General features: G+C 36.6%; 1 protein-coding gene and 1 long non-coding RNA gene across 5 annotated transcripts; one reads left to right on the forward strand and one right to left on the reverse strand.

Annotated features, from left to right (window-relative positions):
• Nucleotides 1-236: 236 nt before the first annotated feature.
• Nucleotides 237-6,479, forward strand: LOC137410662 (uncharacterized). Of its 2 annotated transcripts, none has more exons than XR_010981234.1 (3): nucleotides 237-507; nucleotides 2,626-2,687; nucleotides 5,954-6,479. It is a non-coding gene; the product is annotated as an uncharacterized lncRNA (long non-coding RNA). The 2 variants fall into 2 exon arrangements; XR_010981233.1 differs by lacking the exon at nucleotides 5,954-6,479 and adding an exon at nucleotides 3,688-3,836.
• A 4,558-nt stretch (nucleotides 6,480-11,037) lies between these two features.
• LOC137402103 (phenazine biosynthesis-like domain-containing protein) lies at nucleotides 11,038-26,920 on the reverse strand. 3 transcript variants are annotated; one of them, XM_068088579.1, is made up of 9 exons: nucleotides 26,852-26,920; nucleotides 22,664-22,764; nucleotides 22,469-22,565; nucleotides 21,935-22,143; nucleotides 15,053-15,082; nucleotides 14,462-14,562; nucleotides 13,048-13,232; nucleotides 11,749-11,811; nucleotides 11,038-11,572 (listed from the first exon to the last, which is right to left on the reverse strand). In XM_068088579.1, the coding sequence occupies exons 1-9, from the start codon at nucleotides 26,865-26,867 to the stop codon at nucleotides 11,451-11,453; spliced, it is 924 nt and encodes a 307-aa protein (XP_067944680.1). In that variant the 5' UTR covers nucleotides 26,868-26,920; the 3' UTR covers nucleotides 11,038-11,450. The 3 variants fall into 3 exon arrangements, with proteins under 3 accessions (XP_067944680.1, XP_067944674.1, XP_067944685.1); XM_068088573.1 differs by having other exon boundaries at nucleotides 22,664-22,767; nucleotides 26,852-26,914; XM_068088584.1 differs by having other exon boundaries at nucleotides 22,664-22,715; nucleotides 26,852-26,888.
• Nucleotides 26,921-27,992: the final 1,072 nt, after the last annotated feature.

The following is a 27,992-nucleotide window of genomic DNA, read 5'->3' on the forward strand; positions in this document are numbered from 1 at the left end:
TCTCTCCTGTTGGGTTCAGCAGGTACTATAGGAAGCAATGGATTCAGCGCACTTTGTTGGTCTCAGCAGAGCACAAGTGAATTGGTTTCAGCTTTCTCTCATTGGGTCTAACAGGTTGTATTGTAAGTAACGGGGGCTTCAGCACACTCTGTTGGTTTCAGCAGAGCATAAGTGAATTGGTTTCAGCAGAGCATAAGTGAATTGGTTTCAGCTCTCGTCAGTTGGGTCCAGCAGGTTGTATTGTGGGAAGTGTTGGGTTCAGCACACTCTGTTAGTTTACCAGGGCCCTAGTAAGTCGATCTCAATAACATAATACGTATACAGTTCCAAAAGTGGGAGTTGTCCCATCCCACTCTAAAAGATTTTGCGTCGGCACCAAAACATAGCGAGCACTGGTGAAGAAGACTAGTTTTTATTATGAAAATTTCGTGAGAGCTGTTCTGATCGGCTCTTTTGGAGAAGCAAGTCCAAGCTTTTATTAAAAATGAAGGCATAGCATCTTCTTGAGTAAGCGAACTTCTGCTCTTCCAGGTTTGGTATGAATGATCGTCGAGTTGAAAGCGACAAAAATTGAGCAAAACTATACAAAAATTTACTCGTACATGTAAAACTTTAACTGGTTTACGCATAAGAAAAAAGCTTTCAAGATTGGAAAAATATTTCAGCAGCTTATTCTAATTTGCTTGAGTGCTGAAGAAAAATAGACATCTTCGTAGATATATATTTGTATTCATTTCGGACATTTGCTATGCATGCTCTAACAGTATTTCAACACGTTTTTTAAATATTACTACTCAGGATGATGTTTTTAATCGCCGAATTAAATGTGTTGCGAGCAACAATTAGCTTATCCGCCATTTGGTTGTGTAAAGCACGCGGCGCAGCAGAGCTGCTCGGCTCTAATAAAAACTATAGGGCGAATGCCAGCCCGATCGTCGATTTTCCGTTCAACAGGTTATTCGTCGAAAATCTCTTTGCAACGATTAGACTGAACCAATAAAACGACAACGTAACCTATACGGTATTAAAACGTATAAATATTTCGCCCAACCATTTCTGCTTTGGCTGGTGCAGTGCCCTGTATGAGAAAGTTCCGTGACCAATAGAAGTGTATGCTGTATACGGAGTTTGGTAGGTTCCAAACAAGCAGGCCGCGCCCACTAATTTTATATACGTCCTAATGGGACACTAAAACATCAACAGACAAAAAATAACTCCTGTTTGCAGCAGCTCTAAAACTAATTGTTGTATTATGCACTATTTTAAAGAAGACAAATTCTCTACTAGTTGATGCTGATGATTCTATAATTCAAGATGACATAATCTTTTAAAGCTCAAGTTAAAGCACAAGTCTTACCTAAATTTGCATATAGTTTTTATTCTGATAGGTTTTGTCTCTGCAACCAGTTTCCGGTTTGTGTTTTAGAAGCATTGTATGTTTTGCTGTTTGTGTAAAAACTCTAGGTGCGTTTGCTAAACAGTCAAAAAATATAACAACATAGTGGGTGGCAGTAGTATTCATTTGAATACTATATGTGGATGCCTTTTATGATGTGTGACTGTCCGGCTCACTAAGGCGCAAGGTACTTTTCAGCACAAGCAAGAGCACAGCAGCAATTGCATTTAAAACATCTCAAAAAGTTTTGAGTATGTATTGCAATACAATTTAAATACAAAAAAATAAAAAGAATAGAAGCGTACAGTTCAGAGTTGGAATTGTAAATACAAAAAACTGCTTCCCTTACATAGCACAATTTTTCAAATGTCAGAAAACATTTAATAATATGCTTTTGCATAAATTAAGCAAATTTACTCACAGAGCTAAAAGTGAAATATTAAAAACAATACTGCTTACAAGCGTCAGCCATTAAGCATATTACATAAAAGTGAAAAATGAACATAGTATCCCCCATGTTGTTATCAGGTTTGCGGCGATGGCAGAAATTGCAATTAAATTTACAATTAATCGATAGTTTAAAATGGCATTAATAATTAAACTGGTTAAATTTAGGTTTGTGAACTTGCATTAGTAATTGAATCAACAAATTATTTTCTGTTTACATTCTATTAGGCATTAAATTACTAGATTTGTTTGAAGATTAATCGTGTTAGTAATTAAATTAACAGATCAATTTTGGCATAGTCCAAATTAAGCAATAATCAACATATCGGTCCAACAAATAAGTGTATTGTTAATTAAAATATAAAATAAAGTTTTGTATAAAGTGAACTATTCATTAAATAATCAAATTGGTTTCCGAAATAAGTGCAATAATTAAAATTATTAATTAAGTTCTTTAGAAACTAAATTATGCTTTGTATTATCAAATCAGCTTGGAAAATATTTGCATTAAAAATTAAATTGAGCAATTAATTTATTTTCAAAATTTATACTAAATTTGCAACATTTTGAGGATTCATTTTATCCTCAAATATGTTATGCATTAAATTGTCAAATTAGTTTAGAAAACTACTCGCATTAATAATTACAAGCCATAGTTGCAGCTAAATTGAATTAAACATCAAGTTTTCAATTTCCTTTTGTAAAATAATTGAAACATTTCTTGCACCACCTGACGTGGCATATAGTTGCTTCATTTTATCATTATACTAATGCTATTTCAGCATGTATATGGACATTAGGGAGGAAGCGTTGGTTGGTGCAATGGCTAATGACAAATGGAGTAGTAAGTATATTGAAGATTTAACTAACGAGTGGTCGGATGACTTCTGTGATTTGCAGGGGGAGCTGGCCAAGTTGTACAATGCAAGGCACTTATAGTTTGCTTTTAGGGATGTTGCTGTATAATTCCAGGATATACATCCCTAAGACATTTAAGTCTAAGTATCTTGAGTTATGCCATGAGGGACATGGAGGTATTACTAAATGTCGTAAAAGGGCTCAATGCCACTTCTGATGGTCTGGTCTTTCTAGCGATATTGTGCGTTTTATTGATGAATGTTATGTTTGTGCCACGTATTCACAGGTAAAACACAAACCTATGCGTGAGTAAACGCTTCCTTCCTGACCATGGGAAGTTATAGGTTCAGATTTGCTTGCTCTGAAAGGTAAGGTTTACGTAGTGGTAGATGATTATTGCTCTAAGTGGATTGAAGCTATACTCGTTACCTCTCAGACATCTGGCGCAATAATTACAGTTAAGAAGGCATTATTTCCTAAGTTGGCATACTCAAGGAGGTTAGATTAAGCAATGAAAGGTGCTATGATAGCAAAGAGTTTAGGTAATTTGGAAGAAACGGGGCTCAAGCTGACATCCCTTTTTCAATAGTATGGCTGAGAGTGCTGTAAAGACTGTTAAGTCACCATGGAGAAAAATCACAGCTAAAGACGCAGCTCTAATGATGGCTTATCGAACCATCTTGGCTACCATCAAGGGTTACCTTTAGCGAGCTTATATTTAATCGCAACCTTAATCGCAAGAACCTTAACTTCAACTTGCAACCTACATGCAGCCTACATGCAACCTACATGCAACCTATATGCAACCTACATGCAACCTATATGCTACCCACATGCAACATACATGCAACCTACATGCAGCCTACATGCAACCTACATGCAATCTACATGCAACCTATATGCAACCTATTTGCTACCCATATGCAACACACATGCAACCTACATGCAACCTATATGCAACCTTCATGCAACCTTCATACTTTCAGGTTCCGCGCCTTGATCAGCCTTGCTATTGCGCACAGGGACCTCATCATCACCTTCCCTGGAGTGACTTTTTTTTTCTATTTCTATTGTTCTTTTACACTTTTCATATTATTTTTTGTAGTTATATTATAGATGAAAATAAACAAACAAACATACATGCAACCTATATGCCACCTATTTGCAACCCATGGCCAGCGTGTCATGTGAAGAAAAATTCTGAGACATGAATAGCGCAAGCTCAGAATGCATGAGCTATAACTAATGCACAGCTCGTGTGAAAAGAAACATCGTTCCTTTACACTTAAAGCTATAAAGTGGTTTTGTTGACATCTCAGGCCATTTTTGCTATTGTATATTGAAGGTAATGTTGGGCCATTTTAGGAAATACAATCTGCACCATGTTGTTAGATAGTGTCTTTTATATAGTCTCCAAATTTAATTTCATTTCAAGCATCAGTTTTCTTGTAGCTGGCTAAATTGTACAGGTACAGGTATACTTGGCCAGTTTGAGAGAATCAGCTCCAGTCTTCACCAGTCATTTTATGACACATAAAAATAATTGCACGTTATTGTTCACAAACAGCTAGTCCGAGTTCCTAATTGGTTCAACCAATCATGGTCTATTGCTAGACAAGGTTTACTAGAAATGGCTCAAGATTTAACCATAAACTGTAAACTTCACCCATATTATTGTAAGTAATCGATAAGTACAATAATCTAAAGAATATTTTACTTGTCAAAGTCTACAGGCTCTTCAAAAAAGTGATATTAATAGAATTGATTGAAGGAGATATAAATGAAGGTAGTCCTTCATCTGGTTCACCAATGGTAAAACTACTCCTTTGGACAACCTAGAAACTCAACTATCAATTTTCACGCATCATTCTATATGTGAGGTGTTAATTCATTGGTCGTCTGCTCTGAACGTTAATGCATAATTCTTTGTATACGTCATCAAATGATTGGTCAAGACCGCAGTTGTTTTTAAACTGTGGCCAATTACGGCTGGTCATTTTGGACAGCTACAAAATCTGAATTTGGTGAAACAATATAAAAAACTCTGCTTGACATTGTTAACAGAGTTTATTAACATTGTTAACATTTATTAACATCGTTAACATATTGTTAACAGAGATAAAATGTCTACTCTGTTGCATTCTTTGCGGTGGTGACTATGAATTCTTCTGTGGCCAGAATGACTATAGCATTACAGAGACATGCCATTACCAAAAGATTTTCTAAAAAACTGTTAGTCCAGCTTATTGCAATTAATCTCTCTAAATTTTACTCCACTATGGCTTTGTATCTAGATCTGTAGCTTTCTGTTGAAGCTGTTCTACTTTTAGGAAAAGTATGTAGTAATGGGGGATAACTCACCATCTGCTTAATATGATTAGGTAATAAAATTTATAAACCATATATATTACTTTATTGGCAATAGTTTCATTTCAAACAGAAAAATTTTGCAAATTATCCCATAAAAGAATCATAAAACAAAAAAGACAGCATAAAATATAAAAATATACAAAAGATAGAAATTTGAACAGTGAACTTATTTGAATTTGATATTTATAGATACGTTTAATCAAACCTCAAAACATGAAAATCAGTTTTTTTGATTGTTTCCTTCGCATATTAAAATCGTTGTATGGTGGAGCAAATGTACTTAAGAAAACACATAGCCATTCATTTAATTTGTTTTAGGGCTAGCCATTAGCCTTGACACTATCTAATATTAGATATTGAAATGCCTTTCGTGAAGAAGAGTTTCTCAGTGGTTTTATAACAGTTTATGCCAACCTGAAAATGAAAAATGAAATAATTTTACCCCCCCCCCTCCTCCGCAGTTGATAGCGTTTTGGCTGCTCATGCAGTAATGTCAATTAGAGCACTTCAACAAGAATCAGTCAGACCAGCGCAGTAACGGCCTTACCCCAAAGCTGGACCATGTAAAACCACTGGTAAAAAAAGTTCTACAGCTGTCCTGACTGACACGCCGGTAAAAACCCGACTTGAAAGGGATGCAAAAAATGCCCAAAAAAATCTACATAGAAAAAAGTGATGGTATCATAGACATCATAATTAAACTTGACTACTATAACACCTTGAATAAAAGTTTGATAGTTCAATTAAATGTCGATCATTTCATTGTTGACGAAAACTTTCATTTCCTTTTGTTTTCGTATAAGTATTTTGACACTGTGTAATTTGTTATTGTATTCAATCATTTGTTCTACAAAGATGTTAAAATTTTACTTTCTTACGCAGATCAAGATAACAAGTCGAGCAGCGATGAAGAGCTAACCATTAATTTAAGTGACAGTGAGGAAGGCTCCAAGTGAGCCTGAACTGCCTCCTTATTTGATTAGAATTAACCATTTTTGATATTTGGATCTATATGTGGCATAAAAAATTGAAAATGAACTGACAATGTCGTCCTACTGTAATATATTTAAAGTGACTCGCCTAGGCGTTCATAATGCCCTGAGGGCAAGGCCTGCAACCCAACAGAGAATGTTTAAGAAATCGAGTAATGTATGAAATTAACATATTCAATGGAAAATACACTAACAACATGCAATAGCTTTTTAAATTTGATTTTGTAGTTGCTAGCTACTTGATGCTTCCTATACCATTATATTGTGTAACTTTTGGTTTATTGTGCCCTGACTACCCCTACTTGGACGTATTTAACATAGATATATAGTTTTTGTTTTTTGCTTTGCAATCACAGGTTTTAATCCTACTCTGATTCAAACGGATATATTTATATATGTACCACGATACAGACTGACCCGGCAGTACAGGCTCTACAATTAATTCAAGTAAATATAGCGTAAATGCATACGTACATATATTTGATATAGATTGATAACACTCTGCTAGAGGGCAGCGTATGTGTTCTTTGTGTTATAACAGAGCAGCAGCTGTAATGGTGTGCATCCCACGATATTAACATGCTTGCCAGGTGCAGTTGCTAAAGAGACAAAAGGTTTCTATAGCAATAAAGGGTAACAATCCTAGTAATAAGTCTAACTTCAGCAGGTTTCAAAAGGAAGAGAAACAGAAGTTTAACCCTATGGTTGAGTAACTGTTATGGCAGCCGCTTGCTGGCCAAAGTAATACGAGATGATGGTAGCATAATCATTAGAGTGTGTTAAAACTCTGAGAGACCAAATTCTAAATCACCAAACCTAGCTTCCAAGTAGTTGGATTACAAGAGTGCACCACCACTCCCAGCTTCTTCTTACATGGGTTTCATCTGCAAAGGCACACAAAACTAGTCCTTACAGCACCTATTCAATTTGTTCTTTATATGCTGAAGCCATCTTGATGTGGAGCATAGATTTTTAAAAGGGTGCTTAGTACATCATTTAATTTGATCTGCAGCCAAAAGACTTAATGGTGGATACTCCATGTAATTTCTTTAAATGTCGTAATTCATTTCATTCGCTTCATTGCTGGTTATGACAATGATGCAGATGGTGGTTTAGGTTTAACAATGTAAACTAAAAGATAAAATAACTTATATATATTTTTGTTTTTAAATGTTTGTAAAATTTGAATTATTACCGCAAGTCTTTCCATTTTCACTATTTCTTACTTTTTTGCATCACTGTAAGTTTTTTCTCATATTAACTACCTGGTGCCTTCAACAAATTTTAAGGAGTTGATCCAAAGATGCTTGTTCATGTTCATTTTAACAATTGTATTAGTTTCAAGAAAATCATTGTCTTATTTTTCCCATTACTAGTTTTTTTCGAGCCTATGTGGCATGACATGTATACATAACCAGCGAAATGTCTGGCGTTGCACGGGTATTAAATAAAAATCAGCCTATAAACAATGAGAGGTAATGTAGTTGCCTGCTACTTGCTATTAGCCTGGCACATTGCGAATGAATAATTTGAGTAAGCTTACTAATAAGAGCTAACCACTTGCTCTCACGATTGAGAATGCATAAAATTACGCTACCGCCCTCCATGACTTTGCATCGTAACTGAAAGCGGTAGTGTATTTGCACCCATATAATGACATATATCACCTAATGAATCCATCAAGCTCATGTGGCTCAATTGGTAAGGGATTGGACTGGTGAATGGGAGGGTCCGAGATCATAGGTATCTTATGCAATAGCCTATGGATTCTTTATTCCAAGATTTCAATAACTATATAAACACACACAGACAAACTTTGAGAAACATATATATATATATTATATATAGCACTCTGTGAGAGGTGCGGCACTATTAGCCTTTGTGCAAAGCTCATCACTTTTGTGATTTGAGCACTCTGGTGCCAGCACATTGACTTTCTTAAAGTCTGCGAGGCAACTTAGTTGTTTCGTGGCAGGAAGTCAACTCTCATTGGTAATGGGATTTGTTTCCCTTGCCTAAGCTCTGAGCTGCACTGATGAGGCTTCAATAGCCGAAACAGTACTGTCTGTAGCATGAGTATATATATATATATATATATAGGAAAGAATATATCGCCATCTTGATAGGAAAGATGGCGGTAAGGGACTCAAAAGTGTACAGCAGACAGTGAAAGAGGAGGAGCAAAGCATCAAAGCATATGCAGCCTCCATGGCCATCTCAGATAAGTTGCTAGCTGAATTTCAATCGGCTGCTCTTACAACGGACCTACGCCCCGATGATGAGGAAATTGACTGGCACACGAAACCTCTTCATGGTGCTTACCACCAACAAATATCTAAGGTTGGCGATCTTCACCAGACATATATGTGGCTGAACAAAGGAAACCTAACGGCTAATACAGAGTCGCTAATCATGGCAGCCCAGGAGCAAGTGCTCCCAACAAGGCAACTCCAAACGAAAATCTATCACACTAGAGACGATCCTAGATGCAGACTGTGCAAAAATGCACCTGAGACCATCCAACACATCATCAGTGGATGCAAGCAGCTAGCAGGGAACACATACACTGAGCGACATAATCATGTCGCAGGTGTTGTGTATAGAAGTCTATGTGATGAGTATGGCCTTAATAAACCACAACACTGGTGGAAAGCTCCTGGTAAGGTCAATGAAAATGACCGCGCTAAGATCCTCTGGGACTTCTACATCCGAACTGACAAGCATGTCCTAGCAAACCAACCAGATATAGTGGTGGTAGACAAGGAGAACAAGAGGGCCACTATAATAGATATAGCAGTGCCCAATGACTACAATATAGCCAGCAAAGAAAAAGAAAAGGTAGAGAAACATCTCCCTCTTGGAGAAGAAATTGAAAAATGCTGGAATGTAAGAACAACTGTAATCCCAGTAGTCATTGGGGCACTGGGCGCATTAACACTGGAGCATAAAATGTGGCTTGCCCAAATACCAACAACAATCAACTCAGGTGAGTTGCAGAAAAGTGCACTATTGGGAACAGCTAAGATCTTGAGGCGAGTGCTCAAACTCCCAGGTATCTGGTAGGAGACCCGAGTTAGAGCAGAATTTACCACCCATACGGGGTAACCGAGGTGAGGAAACAAATTTATTTATATATATATATATATATATAGTATTTGGGTATTGCAGTGCCATACTACAAGAACAGCAATTTGCCCTGATTTACCAAACTGCAATGTTTTGAAAAATTTCAGATATACATGTAGTGTGCTAACAAATAACCTTTCGAGATAAATATTTACTCAAACTTCGTGTTTTATTTAAAATAATTTGTATGTGAAGGTGATCACAAGTTGAGGTTTACCTGTATTTTAAAACTTGAACCTAACTGCAAGCAATAGAAAGCAAGGAACATTTGCAGCAGACACTTAACAATGGTGAATCACATAGTCAAAACAGTATGAAGCCATCATGGACATCTGCAGCTATTTTATAAATGTTTAATACTGATTGTACCATAAACTGCTCACACATCATATAATGCTTGTCATCTATCTCCATAAAAGATAGATGACTCTTTCTCACCCCCCCCCCCTTCCTCTCTCTCTCTCCCTCTCTCTCTCCATCCCTCTCTTTCCCCATCCCTCTCTTTCTCCCCATCCCTCTCTTTCCCCATCCCTCTCTTTCCCCATCTCGCTCTCTCTCCCATCCCTCTCTCTCTCCATCCCTCTCTCTCCCCATCCCTCTCTCTCCCCATCTCTCTCTCTCTCCCCATCCCTTTCTCTCCTCATCCCTCCCTCTCCCCATCCCTTTCTCTCCCCATCCCTTTCTCTCCATCCCTCTTTCCCCATCCCTTTCTCTCCCTATCCCTCTCTCTCCCCATCCCTCTCTCTCCCCATCCCTCTCTCTCTATCCTTCTCTCTCCCCATCCTTCTCTCTCCCCATCCCTCTCTCTCCCCATCCCTCTCTCTCCCCATCCCTCTCTCACCCCATCCCTCTTTTCCTCTTCTTCTCCCTCTCTCCATCCCTCTTCTGCCCTTTCTCCCTCTCTCTTGTTGTTTCTGATTTGGCTGAATACAAGAGCTTGATTCAGCTACAATATGCACACGATGTGAGGAGCTAGTCTCATTTCTGAGCTGAAAAGATCATTTTAGTTCGATTGGAGCATGGTAACGTAAAAACTTATCAAAATGCAATAAAGAAATAGCATCATGAAAAATGACATCATTGTACAGAAAAATTAAAGCTTCAAAGAATTTTTTATTCAGAAAAATCCATCAAACTGTTTTAGTCTTACCTCCATGAAAAAAGTGAAAAATTGAATAAAATAAAAAAAAACAGAGTTCTGAAACTACATATATGTAATGTAATGTGTTACAGTATTCAACTTCTTGTTAATGTAGTTTTACCTGATCATTTAAAAGTTTGACTATAAAATTATATTTTGTAAAAAAACGGGGTAAAATAGAAATCAAATTATGGTAGGCAAATTATGTGCATGTTCAAGCAAGACTACCGTTAGTGTCTGTATAGTTACTACATCCACATTAGCCAATATACGTCAGAGCAAAATAAAAACTAGGATGCTATTATTATTTAAACAGAATATTAATTAGTTAAAAACATGGCCACTATGTCAACACTACATCTACGCAGCATTAGACATCTAGTAAAATGTACATGATTATTCTGGTGTCATAATCCAAGAAATGTATGGGCAAACGCATACAAACACATAAATTTCATTGTATAGCTGTGAAGATATCGCAAAATGTAAATGGAGTAAATTTAAATGAATCTGTAAACTATATAAAAATATAATTATTACCTACAAAGTATTCATAGATTATATTTACAATATGAAATAATACATGAATGTACATATACACAGCAATTGTCTCCCCATTGGAGACAGCTGTAGGCAATGCGGCCAATGCCTATAAGGAACACTTTTTAGCCATCCTCAGTTAACACGGACTGCAATCAGACCAGCTATATGGTATTGTGGTATTTATTAACAACATTTCATATACGAACACAATAAAAAATCTGATAAAACTGCTCATGAAAAATAACTTAACATACCATAAAATATGCTTGTAGTATGGGAAAGTATTCTCAATCATACCCTTCAAGGATGGCAATCATCTAACATGTCTCAACATTACTAGTATTGATTTAGCACTTGTAAAAAAGGAAACACTCAAATTACAGCTGCACAAGAGTAAAAATAGGACATTTAAAAATCATATGAAAAGTGAAGCGATATTAATGGTAATACTGCATAGCTGTAGCCTGATGGAGCCTTTGCGAAGGTGATGACACTGTATTGTTAAAACCAATGAATAGACCCAGTGGTGTCACTAGGAGCACCAGCATAAAAAGTTAACAAAGAATAACTAGCAAGTCTACAGACATACACGAATTGAGCCACATAAAAACAAGCATGCTGGTCCTCCGACATACACACTTCCCTTTGTCGCATCTATGTGTACTGTTAAATCACCTCCCCTTTTGCTACACTGACGAGCTGCGAACAGAAATACCAAACTTTGCTTCAAGATATATGCGGAGATGAAGACAAGCAAATCATAAATCAAATAAAAGACAAATGTATAGACTGAGGTGAAATAGACTGCTCTGTCATGATTAACAAGGTGCATCATAAGTAGAGCCCATAAGATAGTGACACGAGGCTGTTCGTACCATAGAACTGACTAGCACCGAGCTCTTCAGACCAGAATTTCCCAAGAACAGTGTGCGCTGAACCTGAAACACCCAATAATGGTTCGAAAAAAAAAGAATAAATGCAGGGCTGCAAAAATGACAAAAACTAATGCATTGAATTCACTAGCTCTTACATACAGGTAATACCTTCTTTATAGCTTTTCAAATCTGTTCATACCTAGTTGTGCCTACTCATACTAGCTCATAGCTAAGTTAATGTTTGTTCATTTTGGTTCATAGCGGTTTATATTGGTTCATACCAGTTTATATTGGTTCACACCAGTTTATATTGGCTCATACCAGTTTATATTGGCTCATTCCGGTTTATATTGGTTTATTCCAGTTTATATTGGTTCACACCAGTTTATTTTGGCTCATACCAGTTTATATTGGTTCATACCAGTTTATATTGGCTCATACCAGTTAATATTTGTTCATACCGGTTTAAATTGGTCCACACCAGTTTATATTGGTTCATATCAGTTTATATTGGTTCACACTAGTTTATATTGGCTCATACAGGTTTATTTTGGTTCATACCAGTTTATATTGGTTCACACTAGTTTATATTGGCTCATACCAGTTTATATTGGCTCATACCGGTTTATATTGGTTTATTCTAGTTTATATTGGCTCATACCGGTTTATTTTGGTTCATACCAGTTTATATTGGTTCACACCAAATTATTTTGGTTCATGCCAGTTTATATTGGCTCATACCAGTTTATATTGGCTCATACCGGTTTATATTGGTCCACACCAGTTTATAATGGTTCATATCAGTTTATATTGGCTCATACAAGTTTATATTGGCTCATACCAGTTTATATTGGTTCATATCAGTTTGTACCTTGTACCTGTTTATCCTTGCTCATACCTGCTGATGTTAATTTATAGAAGTTATGCATGTGTATTGCAAAATTAAGATAGCCAAATCATGTGTTTTTATTTTATCAAAATGAGTTCCTTGCTGCAAATTGGGTGATAAACAAATGGCAACGTAGTAACACAGCGGAAAACATGACCATGCATCAAAGTATTTGATTTTATGTGTTATTATTGATTCCTCGGGCACTTGGAGCTCTCGTTTAGCTACAAACCTAAAGACAAGGCACTGATGGGTTTTCAAGATACTGACTAATTGCCTTAAACAAAAACATGTTTAGACAAACATTGAGATTTTGGTGTAAAACTATGAACAGATTCTATTACGATCTGACAATTATAAACTCCTAAAATTTAATTCATCATTACAATTAGCAATTTCATGTAACTAACCGGTGACCGGATCTTCAGAGATTCCATTCCAAGCAGCAAAGTACCGAGAAATGAAATCATATGGTTTACTTGAAGTACTTGAAGCTGGAGCATTGGTTGTAAGAATGACTGCTTTGAATTTACTAGCATCATGAGCGGCTAGTAAAAGCTTAGAATCAGGAATTTCTACCGACTCCAGATCGTCTCTAAAAGAAACTTTAATGCTGTTTACTAAAAACTGACATGCTAAGATGTAATTTTTATGACACACATTTCATAAAAACATCGCAAGAAACTAAAGACACACCAAGATATTAAATTTGCTTGTGAATGGCAGCATTTCATGTCCAATAATACTGACCATCAACCGAGTCACCAAAGAAGAGCAAAAGCAAGTTACTGAATGAAATTGACAACAGATGCCCCAGTTAGCAACTTATCAAGATATTTAATTCATATGGAGTGTCACAAGTGAGTCCAGTGGTGCTTATAGCTAAACACCTACTATCATTAAAGGATGGCTTGCAACAAAATTCACATTACAGTTATTTGGTATCAAAAGATTCACCATGTCTTACTCTGCTGTTTTGTAGGTGCAAAATATGTGTAAATGTGATTACAAGCTCTTAAAAGCTCAAAAACGAACAGTTAATCGCAGCCATCACGAAACTGCTGTAGATTAGAATCTCTTTCTAAAACGGCTTAAATGGGACGTAGCTGAACAACATGGCTTCTGTTTACATTTTTATGCAACCTCATTCGTCGAAATATTTTCACAAATATACTTTACGCAATCCATAAAATCATGTTTATTGTCCTTACGCATATATTTCATCATCATTGTAATGCTGTCACGTTGAGCAATGATATCTAAAAACCTACCATAAAAAACTCGTTTAATTTTTTAACCTTAGCTCAAAGGAGTGAATATCATCTTCTGATAAACATGAGGAGCCTGTTGGTTACCTGTGATAGTCAGAAAATGCTGCAGTGAGTAAATGCAGCAGTAATTCACGTGATAACATCACGTGTCAGAACAATAACCAAATCGTTTGACTACGTCAGAGAAATAAATTGATTCCAATCTACAGCGGTTTTGTGATGGCGGCGATTAACTGTTCGTTTTTGAGGTTTTATGAGCTTGTAATCACATTTCCACATATTTTGCACCTACTACACAGCAGAGTAAGACATGGTAAATCTTTTGATACCAAATAACTGTAATGTGAATTTGGTTGCAAATCAACCTTTAACAAATTTGACTGACATGTGTCGTGTCTATATAACAAACAGAGTTGCAATTTTATAAAACAAACAGTTAATTTAAAACATGCATATTATAAGGCTTCATCTTGACTAAAACACTTCAACAGGCGGAATGAACAAAATACCGATACTACTATGTCCTGATTTGAAAGTTAACAAAGCATTTAACCTGCTCCATGATGGCGGAAGCCTGACAAGCAGTTTCTCTCTCATAGGTGAATAACGCAGCACCATCTCAGATCTTTCTGCTTTAAAATTTGGTACAATTATCTGTAAATAGAAAGATAAAGTATCCATAAATAGAGAGACACAGTATCTATAAATAGAGAGACACAGTATCTATAAAGAGAGAGGCTCAGTATCTATAAATAGAGAGAGACACAGTATCTATAAATAGAAAGGCACAGTATCTATAAAGAGAGAGGCACAGTATCTATAAAGAGAGAGGCGCAGTATCTATAAATAGAGAGGCACAGTATCTATAAATAGAGAGGCACAGTATCTATAAAGAGAGAGGCACAGTATCTATAAAAAGAAAGACATGATATTTATAAACAGAAACACATAGGTAGAAGCATAAGTAGACTCGATGTAATAACTTAGTCAAAGGATTTACAATTCCACACAGTTCAGACTACAGACACTTGTCAACACCGTCTATGCTTCACATAACAAAAGCAGTAGAAGATGATGTTCATCTGCAAATAAGCTCGTTGATTATAAGAAAACTAATTATTTTGTAGACGCATATTGTACATACCTCAAGAACAGCACTGGTGTCTTCGGGCATCTACAAGTATTCATTTACTGGGTCATAGATACGAGCGCTGAGGAAGACAAAGGAATAAATAGGAGCCAGCCAGAAAGTGAACAAACAAGAGTGAGCGGATGTAGTTTTGAGGATCAGTCGATAAATAGTGTTGGCAAGACATACATGTAGTATGCTCAGCTAAGACCGCAATTTTGATTGTATTATTAGTCATTGCGATGTTCAATTCATTTCCTCAGCACCATTTTACTTACATTGTTCATTGAGTGAGAATTGAACCAAGCAAAAATGTAAGAGGAGCTAACTAGAACAAAGCTAGTTAACGATGATGCTTTCAGCTGAGGCCCAGTAGACAACTGATTGTAAACTGCCATTATGTCAATCTAAAAAATTTTGCTTCAAGCAATTATGTGGCAGCCCTCAAGTTCATTATCTTTCTTCCGTTTAATAGTCAACAGTTGCAAGTCTATAAAGAACGTAGTGAGAGCTTTGCAATCTAAAAAGCCTGGCATACATGTTCATGGATTTCTATATTGCCATCAGTTTAAACCAAAACGCTTGACAGTGATGTTGCAATTAAATGTATAAACAGAGATGTTGACATAGAGTAGGTTAGTTTAAAGGGTTAATGCTATAATACATGATAATAATAATAATAATAATACAGTCGACCCTCACTTCTTCCTACTAACACAGACTGGGCCATGTCCGGACATGAACAGGATCCGGACATTGAAAATTGAATACTGTACTGTACAATACAGAACTGTACGTTGGACAGCATTTATTGTCTTACACACATACTGCTAAGTTACAATATACATACAGAGTATACACGGGAAAGTAAAATATGATTACACTGGCAGCATAGATATATAAACCTAGATTGGCCAATAATAGCTATTCCCATTGGTTGCATTGTCAGACTTAAATAGCATGCCGCTACATCATTGTATTGTACCTAATGCTTGGCTGCACTGTTGTTTACAATGGAGCTAATGAGGAGAAGGTGACAAAATCACATTTATTTTCACCTAAAAACTTTCTTGGATACATAATTCAGTAAGCCAAGGTGATTCGGTGATAACATCTGATAATCACCATAGATTAAAACTATAAAAGTTATGAAATGTTGCACACAAATCATGAGCCATCAAGGCTTTATTTGCCACGTCTTCTCCTATACCCCTTCTCTATTTTCGCCTTCCATCTTCTCCCAAGAAGAAGTAAAAAAGGGAAAAGAGAGAAGAGGGAAAAGAGATGGGGGCAAATAGCCCACCCACCCGAAGAGCCAGACCCTGGCTAAGTAAATAGACTAGTATCATGCTGAACTAAACATGACTAAATATGATGAGTATGCAAATATGTCTGAAGTCAAAAATGAGACGGAAAGATTATTTTACAACTGGCTATGTATCTCGGTCACTAAAGCTGAAGTGTAATGATTGTATCACTAGCATCGTAGATGTTACCAACTATGATGTCAACCAAGCAATGAATTCCCTAATCACAGTTAAGAATCGTGGTGGCTTGACTTTGTCTTCGACTGTGGTGATTGAGGTTTGCAACCACAGTGAGAAAGTGATGAGAGTGTTGCTTAGTAGTGCTGGATTGGTGACAAACTTTCTCAGGCCAGCACTAATTGTCACCATGGAGAGGTTGCTGAGGTTCAACATCATGCTATTGTTTTGTTTAAGTGTAATCTTCATTCTTCATGCTAGAAGCCTAGCTCATGAGATAGCAAAGAGATATATTTTGATTAGGGCACATTATGAAGCTAAGGACAGAGCTGGTATGGGTAGCTCGTCGGGTCTTGACCCACCGCGTCAGAGGTGCCCTGGTCAGGCCACCCAACCCTCGGGTCTTCTTATACAAAGACACGGGTAAGTTTATGGCTAAATGAGAGCGATTGTATATCACTTTTTAAGTGCGATTGAAATAGAGTCGCGTATAATCCTAGCCCGAAAGAACCAGGCAAAATAAAACAAGGTGAGTTCAGACTATATTCTCACGTCTGCGACAATAGTCTTTGGACTATAGGTTTCAGATCGTTTTTCGGCAGGAAATAATCAACATGTCGGTGGTCTGGGAGTTCATGAAGAAGCCGGTCAAGAAAGGGAAATACTAAGTTATTTGTACAATATGCGAAAGCAAGTTAAAGGTTGACTTGCAATAAAATTCACATCACAGTTATTTGGTATCACAAGATTCACCATGTCTTACGTTGTTGTGTTGTAGGTGCCCAAATATGTAGAAATGTGATTACACACTCTTAAAAGCTCAAAAACGAAAAGCCGCCGTAGATTGGAATCTCTTTATTTCGATGACGTAGTCATGAAATTTGGTTATTGTCTTGTCACGTGATGTTTTCACGTGAATTGAAAGGCCAATAAAAAGCTCAATATAAAACTTATCGTAGCACTAGTTTATGACAAACACTTCGGGTTTTACCAAAGACCCCGTATCAAATATAGATGCTCGCTACTTTACAGTTTTGTTTCGGTTTGGTCTAATCTGCAAGTCGTAATCTGATTATGTGACCCAATACTTCGCAAATAATTTCTGCAGCACTTTTCGATTATCACAAGTGACCAACAGGCTTGTCATGATTATCAGGCAATGATATGTACTCCTTCAAGCTAAGGTTAAAAAGTTTAACGAATTTTTACGGTAAGTTATAGGCAATCACTGCTAAAAGTGACAGCATTACGATGACAATAAAACAGACGCGTAAGAACAATAGACATCGTTTTATTGAATGCGTGAAGTATATTTGTAAAAATATTTCGATGAATGAGATTGCATGAAAGTGTAAACAGAAACCCTCTCTCACAGCTACATCACATTTGAGCCGTTTTGAAAAGAGAATCCAAACTACGGCGGTCTCGTGTGGCTGCGATTTTCTGTTCGTTTTTGAGCTTTTAAGAGCTCATAATCACCTTTCCACATATTTTGCACTTACAACACAACAGAGTAAGATATGGTGAATCTTTTCATATCAAATAACTGTAATGTGAATATTGTTGCAAGTCAACCTTTAAGTTACAAAGAAGGGTCCACCGCAATACTATTGAGGCATTTACAACGAGGGCATACTGAGGAACTTAAAAGCGTGTCTAAGAACCTTTAATCCAGCAAATTTATTTTATTTTTAGTTTCTTTCACTAATACTAGAAGTTTCAGGGAAGTGATGAATTTTTGCTTTCCATTATGCTGGGTTATCCATTTCTATATTTGCAAAGTATTTCTTAACTAATGTCTTTTTGTTGATTATAATAGCAGAAATGAAAATAAAATCTGTAATAAAAACACTAGCCAAATCATGCCAGTAATCTATCACCCATTGAATAGCATTGATCCACCAATGTCTAGCAATAAATTGTAAATTGCATCTATAAACCGAGCCACAAAATATTATGATTGGTATGATAATGGGTTCTTTTATCTTAGGTTATTGCCGTCACAACATTAGGCTGTAATAGAACTATCTCTTAACCTTAAATGAATAAAATCGCGCATGCTGACTCGGTCCGACTCCATCTTAGCCCTCATTGCTGACCCTGAGTCTGGCCCGACCCTGCATTCCTTGGTTTCATTCTAGCTCTAGCTAAGAAAGCCACTGATTCCACTTCTCTGATCAGATCAAAACTTCACAGGCTCATCATATTTAGTCATGTTTAGTTCAGCATGATATTAGTCTTTTACCTAGCCAGGGTCTGGCTCTTCAGGTGGGTGGGCTATTTGCCCCCCCCTCTCCTTTCCCCCTTCTCTCTTTGCCCCTTCCCCCTTCTTCTTAGGAGAAGGGGAAGGGGAAAAGAGAGAAGGGGGGTAGGAGAGGGGCTGGCAAATAAAGCCCTGATGGCTCATGGTTTGTGTGCAACATTTCATAACTTTTATAGTTTTAATCTATGGTGGTTATCAGATATTATCACAGAATCGCTTTGGTTCACTGGATTATATATCCAAGAAGGTTTTTATGTGAAAATAAATGTGATTTTGTCACCTTCTCTTCATTAGCTCCATTGTAAACACCAGTGCAGTCAAGCATTAGGTACAACACAATGATGTAACGTTAGTGCTGGATAACGATTCGAGTGCATTCGGTTTTTCGATAGTTGTTCTCTCTCGGTTCATCAATTCAGAAGGAGAAGACAACTGCGTTCGAACCGAATTTTACATCACGATTCGATTCAGTGTTTGCGCATGCCTACGCAGCAGTTTCCTAAGCAAAGTTCCGTGAGAGCGTTGATCGGTCAGCAATTGTGTTGAGTTGTTTTCATCCAAATAGTAGCAACAGTCTTGACTCTTGCCAAATTAACTCATGTGATTTTTTGTAGTTAGGAGACTCATATTTGTAATATCTTATTATGGTATTAATCTTCATTGATTGTATTTGTCCTGAGCATATTGTAATTTTTTTATTTATACTAGGGTCAAGTGGGGTAAGTACACCATTGAAAAAGGGTAATTCAATTTCGCAGTCTTACTGCTTTGCTTTAACTAAACATTTGAGTATAATATTGGTCATTGTGAAACTCCAGAATGTTCTGAGCAAGAATATCAGCACAATAAGACTGTTAATTAAATATCATTGCTTTATATGAAGCGCTAAAAAATTTGTGTCTAGGTGGTGCATTTACCCCATATACAGCCTTCTTTGCCATTGTTATGCATTGGTTGATAAACAGAGGCAAATGCACCAAATTGCTGATATTGAAATTATATAAAATTCAATAGAGATGAAAAAAAAAGTTTTTTTGAGCTTGTACCGCACCACTGAAATGTTGATCGTATTGAACATTAAAAATTTGAAAATTAGCAATTCTATACCATTGCAATTCAAGTGACCAGTTTTACTCAAGTGAACCACAAATTTGACATAGACTAACTCAAAAGTATACCAACAAAGACTATAGAGATTGGAGAACTTAAAATGAGATTGAACCGTCTCTTTTGATGGAGAACTACATGTTTGCTGGGTGGTGCACTTGCCCGGCCCTTGTTATATATTAAGGTGCACATAGATTAATGTTAATGTGTACTACATAGGTGCACTTGCCCCTGTCTCTAAAATTATCAGGGGCAAGTGCACCACCCCATTTAAAATAATACAAAATTATTTGTTTGGATTAAAACAAAAAAAAAAGTATTCTATGGACAGACACCAGTTGCACTCAATAGTTAGCCAAAACAAATATCCACTAAAATGAAAGTTATAAAATTATCAGTGAACAGCTCTAAATTTAAAGCCAACTACTTAAATAGCGCATTTACGTTTTTGTTGCTCACTTCACAAAAAATTTGAAATCCAGAATGCAGGGACTATAGCTTCCTGTGGAGGATCATGGGTAATAGTCCTGCAACTCATAGACAGCTATGCAGGGATTGGCTGATAAAATATGAACAGCTGGTGCACTTGCCCCAATGGTGCACTTACCCCACTTGACTATATTCAATTGTTTTTAAATTAATTAATTTGATGTTGATTCATTATATTTTAAAAAGGATAACATTTTTCAAATTGTATTGGTTAATTAAAATTAATATAATTGAAAATGACACCATTAACATTTTTGCAAATATTAATTATTAGTTTACTATTTATTAATAAATATACAAATCTCGGTTCGATGCGGTTCATAATGCCCATATGAGCAAACCGAAGTAACAAATGAAGATTCGGTTTCATTCAGTTTTCAGGAGAAAACAACTCTGAAATTGAATGCATAGTGCAGGTAGACATCGAACAGCTCTACGTAACGTCATGCTATTTAAGTCTGACAGGCTTTTTCCCTATTGGCCAATCTAGGTTTATATATCTATGACTTGCAATAAGGTGCAGTATAATATTAATAATACAGTCATACCTCAACTTGCGAGCTTAATGCATTCTAAGACTGAGCTTGTATGTCAATGTGCTCGTATTTTAACGCAACATTTCTTATATAAAGTAACTAAATACAAACTAATGCGTTCCCATACTATGAAAAAAATGCTATGGTTAAAACAATATTACAATGAAAAAAAGTATTTTTAACTGTTGTAATTCATTACCTATCCATTACCAATCACCTATTTAGTTGTTATGATCTGCAATAAAATGTAGCACTATTATGTCAGTGCTGTATGGAGTTCTTACCTTGAAAACAGACATATTGACTAACGGAAAAGACGTATTGACGTATTGACAAACATATTGACTGATGGAAAAACTTTACAGCAACGCGTTTGGTACATTAGACTTTTTGTGACGCTACCTAACATAAACTTTGAAATTAACTTAAATGAATTTAGCTCACTAAACAAACACCTAAAGCTAAGGTTTAATCTTTTACTTAACTTTATTTTTGTCATCGCTTTAATTTCTTTGTTATTTGTTTTTGACTTGACAGTTTTTGCCTCACTTTTACTATAACTTTTAATCGACCTTATAAAAACTTTTTTAAACTGATCGACAAGAAAGACCGGTCAATGCTGTTCTCGGAAGTGGCCTCTCGCATACTTAGCAACTTAATGGTCATCAAGAACTGGCTCGTATCTTAAAGGTTTCTCGTACCTCACAGAAATAGCTTGCTCGAAATTCTGCTCTTATCTCAATTTTCTTATATGTTGTGACACTCAAATGTCGAGGTATAACTGTAGCAGTAATAATAACAAATTAAAATTACAGTACCACACTGAATCATGCGCTGCTTATGTCGTTTGTCATCGACAGCCACCAGAGAGTCAGTCAAAGTTGTCATTATTCGGACAGATACAACTGCATTGGACAATCCCGCAGACTGCAGACGTTGTCTGGATGATTGTAAGTCCAAGGAAGCGAAGCCTGAAGAAACAGGTGTCGACTGTAATGATCTCAGACCATACCCTTACCTGGTCAGTGAGGTCGGGCAGAGGAAGTTCCATGACAATTACATCACCATTGTTCTCAGCCACAAGTGTCCCACTTTTGGTCTCAAACCTGATCTTCTTGTTTCCATTTTCATACTTTTGAAACAAGACGGCGGCTGAAGCTAAAGTTGCATGTCCACACAGAGAGACTTCATTTGCTGGAGTAAACCAGCGCAGGCCAAACCTATCGCCTATGGACGAAAATATAATGTAGCAGCAGATCACAAGACATGAAAATAGATACACCCAGTTATTAATAGACCATAAGACAGATGAAAATAAATCTAGTCACTGATTAATAGACCACAACGCCAATAGTGTCTGCAAAGAAGCTTTAGATAGACAAAGATCTTCAATATTTATGCATCTTGGTTAATTTATTAGGAATAAACATAAAGTTGGAAGCAAGATAATTTGCCACATTTATCTTTGTAGTAATATGCCCTCAACATTTCCCTGATGTCTAATTTTCGCATTATGAATGATCATTAGAATACGACGAGTCATGTAGGCTACCTTTAGATAAATCTTCCTCCTTCAGCTCTTGCACAAAAGCTGTGTCAGATAGGTTCATTTCACTGGCTATTCCTTGCATGGTACTCTCTGTTAATCTCTAGAAACAGTCATTTTTCAAGTGTTTTATTATTTCAAATGTGTCATGATGCTGATCAGACACGACAATACAAAGTTGGAGATCAAAATTGTGATCACCTGATTATGGCGAATGATGCAAACGGCTGCTGGATTTCCACCGAATGGTGTGCTAGAAAATGAATCTACGGTATATATAGGTAGGTCCATTCTATGCGAGCCTGCTGCAAAAAATTCCATGTAATATGAGTGATATTATTAGAATTAAAGAAAAGGCAAAATTGGTGTTCAGACTAGCCACTGAGCAATGTAGACAAATGCTTATCTTTGGAGGTTATAGGCTCTTTTCTTACATTTTTAGCTCACCGAACAGATAAACATTGGATAGAGATCACTGAACTAGACAGATAAACATTGGATAGAGGTCACTGAATCAGACAGATAAACATTGGATAGAGGTCACTGAACTAGACAGATAAACATTGGATAGAGGTCACTGAATCAGACAGATAAACATTGGATAGAGGTCCCTGAACTAGACAGATAAACATTGGATAGAGGTCACTGAACTAGACAGATAAACACTGGATATATTTCAGTGAGCCAGACGCATAAATATTGGATAGAGGTCACTGAACCAGACAGATAAACATTGGATAGAGGTCACTGAACTAGACAGATAATCATTCGATAGAGGAATTCTAAAATCATACAGTCTGATAGGATATCTTTTCATTGGCAAAAGTGGTTTATTATAAAAAATAACTATCAATAGTAAATGATATACATTAAAAATAAAATTAAAATAAAGATAAAATTAAAAGGTAGTTTTATTAAGAGCCTTTAATAAGTGCATATATTGGAAGCGACTTTCAGAAAAATATACTAGGCAGCAATACTATAATGCCATAATAGCTATTATGCATTCTAGAATAATCACAATTGAGAAACAATCTGTAATGCAAATCAATTTTAGTAAAATCCCATTTACTTATTCTATAATTAGCTCTTAACTTAGTACATTGAGCTTCATTCAGATATGACGGCGCAAAAAACAAAAATTATACAACTTTTTTATGTGACAAACATCTAAAGCAACTGGAACCATTCATGGAGAATCAGGAAGTAATGGTCAGGATCAACAAGGAGAGCTAATGGTCACCAGGATGAGTACTGGCCCCCTATGCCTTACCTAGTTCATACATCGTGATAATGGCAGTCCATTGATTAAAAGAAAGAGTTTCGTCTAATCAATTTGTTGGTCAGGCTGTGCTGTCTCATCTAAGATGAGCCGACACAGCCTGACCAACAAAGTAGCAAATGTTGCAATTTCCCAACCCTCTCCATCAGTCGCAATCTATACCAGATACCATATACCCAACACCGAAAAAACCGGCCAGCTGTAACAGAGATGAATGGTCTAGCCAGTAAATAACTTTGTCTTGATCTAAAGTTCCAACATGCCCACACGTTTAAACAACTACCTAGACCTAAATTCTGGTGAGTAAATGCTTAAATCTGCACTCATCTATTTAATGTTCCTTTATATGTTCAACTAACAAGGAATGAAAGTTTCATAGACTCTGCTATGCTACTCTTTACAATATATATAATAATATATATAATAATTTATAATATAATTATAATTTATATATATAATTATATAAAATATATATAATAATTTCATCATCACAAAAGGAAGAGAGATGTTGTGTTATTGTCCTCTTACACATGCATTGCGATTACTGGTGGGGTTTCTACACAATACACTGTACCAGCATGCGTCATAGACAGTGAAAAGAGCATTAGTAGAATTATGAGAAGAAGGAAGGTCTAGGAATAATTTTGTTTCGATAACTAATATGATTAGGGCTGCCGAGCCAACTAATGGCAAAATTATAAGCACAATTGGAATGTCAACAGCCGTCTCTATCAGGCAAGTACTATGGTAAAACTAAAAACTGAAAAAGAAATTTTAGTGAACAAACTCTAAGAATTGAGTGATGGTTCTGAAAAGGGCCATGGAGAGCGACTCCGCAGGGTGAGGCAGACTGTATGACATCTCTTATGCCGCTGCAATTCCATTGGGGAGACCAAATATACGCTGCGGGAAGGTATGATGATCTGATGTAAGGCTGAGGCGACCGAGCTGCTATATATAGAGGAAGGACTTAATGGGACAGAAGTTGACTCAGAAACAATGGCAGATGCCATTATGATGCTACCGATAGAACTTTTACACGAATAAAAATCTTTAACAACTTTATTCATAGCATTCGCATGTTAGTAAATTTATTTATGTTCATAGTTGCATGTCGGAATAGTATTAATAGGTATCTGTTTCAACTAGTTATTAGCATTCAGGCCTGTATTTCCTGGGGTGGCTGGACAGCTGAGCCACGACAACTTTTTAGTGATTTTCAGTGGCTGACTCGCTGAGTAGGCTACTAAGAATTGCAGTCTAAGCTCATTCACTTGGAATTTCCAACTACTAATTACTAGCGGTAGTTGAGCTCTAGCGCATCTAGCCTCTCCACTTCATTGCTAGTTGCACTAGAGCGCAACTAGCAATGAAGTGGAGATGGTCACTATCTAGTATTGGTTTGCCTCCCACCAATGATATACGCCCCCCTCGCTGTATATCATTGGTGGGAGGCAATGATATACAGCCTATCATTAATATATGGGGGCTGTATATCATTGATATTTATGAAGATTTTGATGCTTACAATTGAAAGCATTCATACATACTTTGAGGGTTGTTGATGCTTAAAAGGTTCAGTTGCTTACCAACAACCTCCAGGTGTTCATAACTAGTCAACTTACATTTGCAGCCCCAACTTGCAACCAGGGAATACCGGACTGTTAGAATTCCTTTAAGTAATATTTTTTCATTTTTGCTGATACATTTGTCGAGAAAAGAACTTGTATTTACTATTTTTTGTCTTCAGGGTATGTCTTTCTATTACTTGTGAGTACTGTTTTCTACATATTGTATGTAATTTATACGGGTTTTTAGTTAGTGTCTAGTTTATTGCACATTATGGCTAGTTGCTGCACAATTATTTTTCATGGTTGCGCATGTGGAATTTTGCAAAGTTCGCAGTCAACAGAGCAGTGTGATTGGTCCATTCAAACAATGTGTTTACATGTAGCTCCAGCCTGCCTGCTTATCCAACCTCAAATACTGCTGCAATCGTTAGACAAGTCAGTTTGGGTTTTGCTCCTGAGAGACACATGGATACATTACTTTAATAAAATTGCTCATTCATTGAAAAAATATCTCTTTCTGATCGTTAGTTAAAAACTGACAGCAACCTCGGAGAAGGTTGCAATGATGATTAAAACTGAAAAGTTATTGTTCTTACAAAAAGCTTGTCTCCGCGTGTTGGCTTTGGCAGGTTGTATTGTAGGATGCGTTGGGTTCAGCGCACTCTGTTGATTTCAGTAGAGTACAAGTAAGCTGGTTTCAGCAGAGTACAAGTGAGCTGGTATCAGTTCTCTCCTGTTGGGTTCACCAGGTTGTACTATAGGAAGCGTAGGGCTCAGTGCACTCTGTTTCAGCAGAGCACAAGTGAATTAGTTTCAACTCCCATCTGTTGGGTCCAGCCAGTTGTAATGTAAGAAGCATTGGGAAGTGTTGCACACTGTTAGTTTTGCAGAGCCCTAGTGAGTTGGTCTCAAAAATGTAAATTGCAGATGCCAAAAATGAGATTTGTCCCCACCCCATTCTAAAGGATTTTGCCTCGGTACCAAAACGTAGCAAGCACTGGTGAAGATGACTATTTTTTTATCATGGAGTTTTCATGAGAGCTGTTTTGATCGGCTCTTGTGGAGAGGCAAGTCAAAGCCTTTGTAAAGAATGAAGGCATAGCATCTCTTTTGGTATGCGAACTTCTGCTCCCCAAGGTTTGGTTTGGATGATCGCAGGATGGAAAGCGACAAAAAATGAGCAAAACTATGTTATAGGTGGATGTGAAGATTTTACATTATACATATTTAATCTAAATTCACACGCAATACATCAGTGTTGAATTTACTTTGTTATTTTATTCTAGTTTGACTATGTTTAGTTGGTGCGCTTTTGCTTAGCTTGTGTGAACTGAATTGATTATTACTGGTTCAGGTACTAGTGAAGGTGTTAAGCTATTTTAAGCAATACCGATATTCACCAGTAAAAGGTACTTCTTTATTCTACAGTATACATGTAAGTCAAACAATTAAAATACACCACTAATGAAATTCTAAAACAATAATATTACTGTAATGACAAAAGGTTACAAATATTAATGAAAGTTACATCCTTACCCGAACGGTCGTCCATGCTTGTTTGCTCAGTCCATGTGATGCACGTGATGTAGACATGTAGAATGAAGCTCGTGACCTACTCCTGGTATCTAGGTCATGTTTGACAGGAGTGGCAGACTAGTATATGTGTACTCATTTGATTCGTCTCTAATGTTTCTTTGGTGGTTTACTGGTGATGGTGGTTGGTAGATTTAATTGCTTTGACATCCCTTTGGCATGTTTTCCATCTCGTGTTGACACAATTTCTATGATTGATTCCTCCAATTTTGAAGTTTCTAATTTGCTTTTGATGTTTTCTAAATATTGGATCTTTTGATGTCTTTGGGCATCTTGCTGCTTGTACGTATTACATGGTTATTCTGTGGTCTGACTGCATTCCCTGTAGATATGTTGTTTTCGCTATATCTCCATACAACTATACACACATTTACTTGTACATGCAAAACTAACTGGTTTGTGCATAAGAAAAGGAGCTTAAAGAATGGAAAAAGATCTCTTAGTGGCTTATTCTAATTCGCCTTGTGTGGTAAGCAAACATATTTCGTATGCGATCTCTTTGCATTTCTTCCGCGCATTGTTGTATATTACATTGATAAATGTAATGTTTGTGCCACGTATTCGTAGGTAAAACGCAAACCTATGCTTGAGTCAACGCTTCCTTCCTGAACGTGGGAAGTCATACATTCAGATTTGTCTGCTCTGAATGGTAAGGTATCACTGGTACGCTCACTAGTTATACGTTCAGATTTGTCTGCTCTGAATGGTAAGGTATCACTGGTACGCTCACAAGTTATACGTTCAGATTTGTCTGCTCTGAATGGTAAGGTATCACTGGTACGCTCACTAGCTATACGTTCAGATTTGTCTGCTCTGAATGGTAAGGTATCACTGGTACGCTCACAAGTTATACGTTCAGATTTGTCTGCTCTGAATGGTAAGGTATCACTGGTACGCTCACTGATAAATTATGCTTCAGACAAAAATGTTACTACATGTGCTTAGATAGATTTACTACACAAATTCCAATTATTATTATAGTTTTTCTATTTTAAAAATTTACCTATATATATATAACCCAATAAACATTTGACAATTTCTTCAACATTTTGTGTTAATGAGAATTTCAGGCAGTTGTGAATGG

The sequence above is a fragment of the Watersipora subatra genome, chromosome 1 (assembly GCF_963576615.1).
Source record: "Watersipora subatra chromosome 1, tzWatSuba1.1, whole genome shotgun sequence".
NCBI lineage: Eukaryota > Metazoa > Bryozoa > Gymnolaemata > Cheilostomatida > Watersiporidae > Watersipora > Watersipora subatra.

What these genes read in the sequence shown, in the direction of transcription:
- LOC137402103 (XM_068088573.1), bottom strand. An exon ending in TGCCCGACCTCACTGACCAG is followed by an intron (nt 15,083 to 21,934) that starts GTAAGGGTATGG and finishes GAATACTTGTAG; the next exon opens with ATGCCCGAAGACACCAGTGC. An exon ending in CGGTGCTAGTCAGTTCTATG is followed by an intron (nt 11,573 to 11,748) that starts GTACGAACAGCC and finishes TTCTGTTCGCAG; the next exon opens with CTCGTCAGTGTAGCAAAAGG.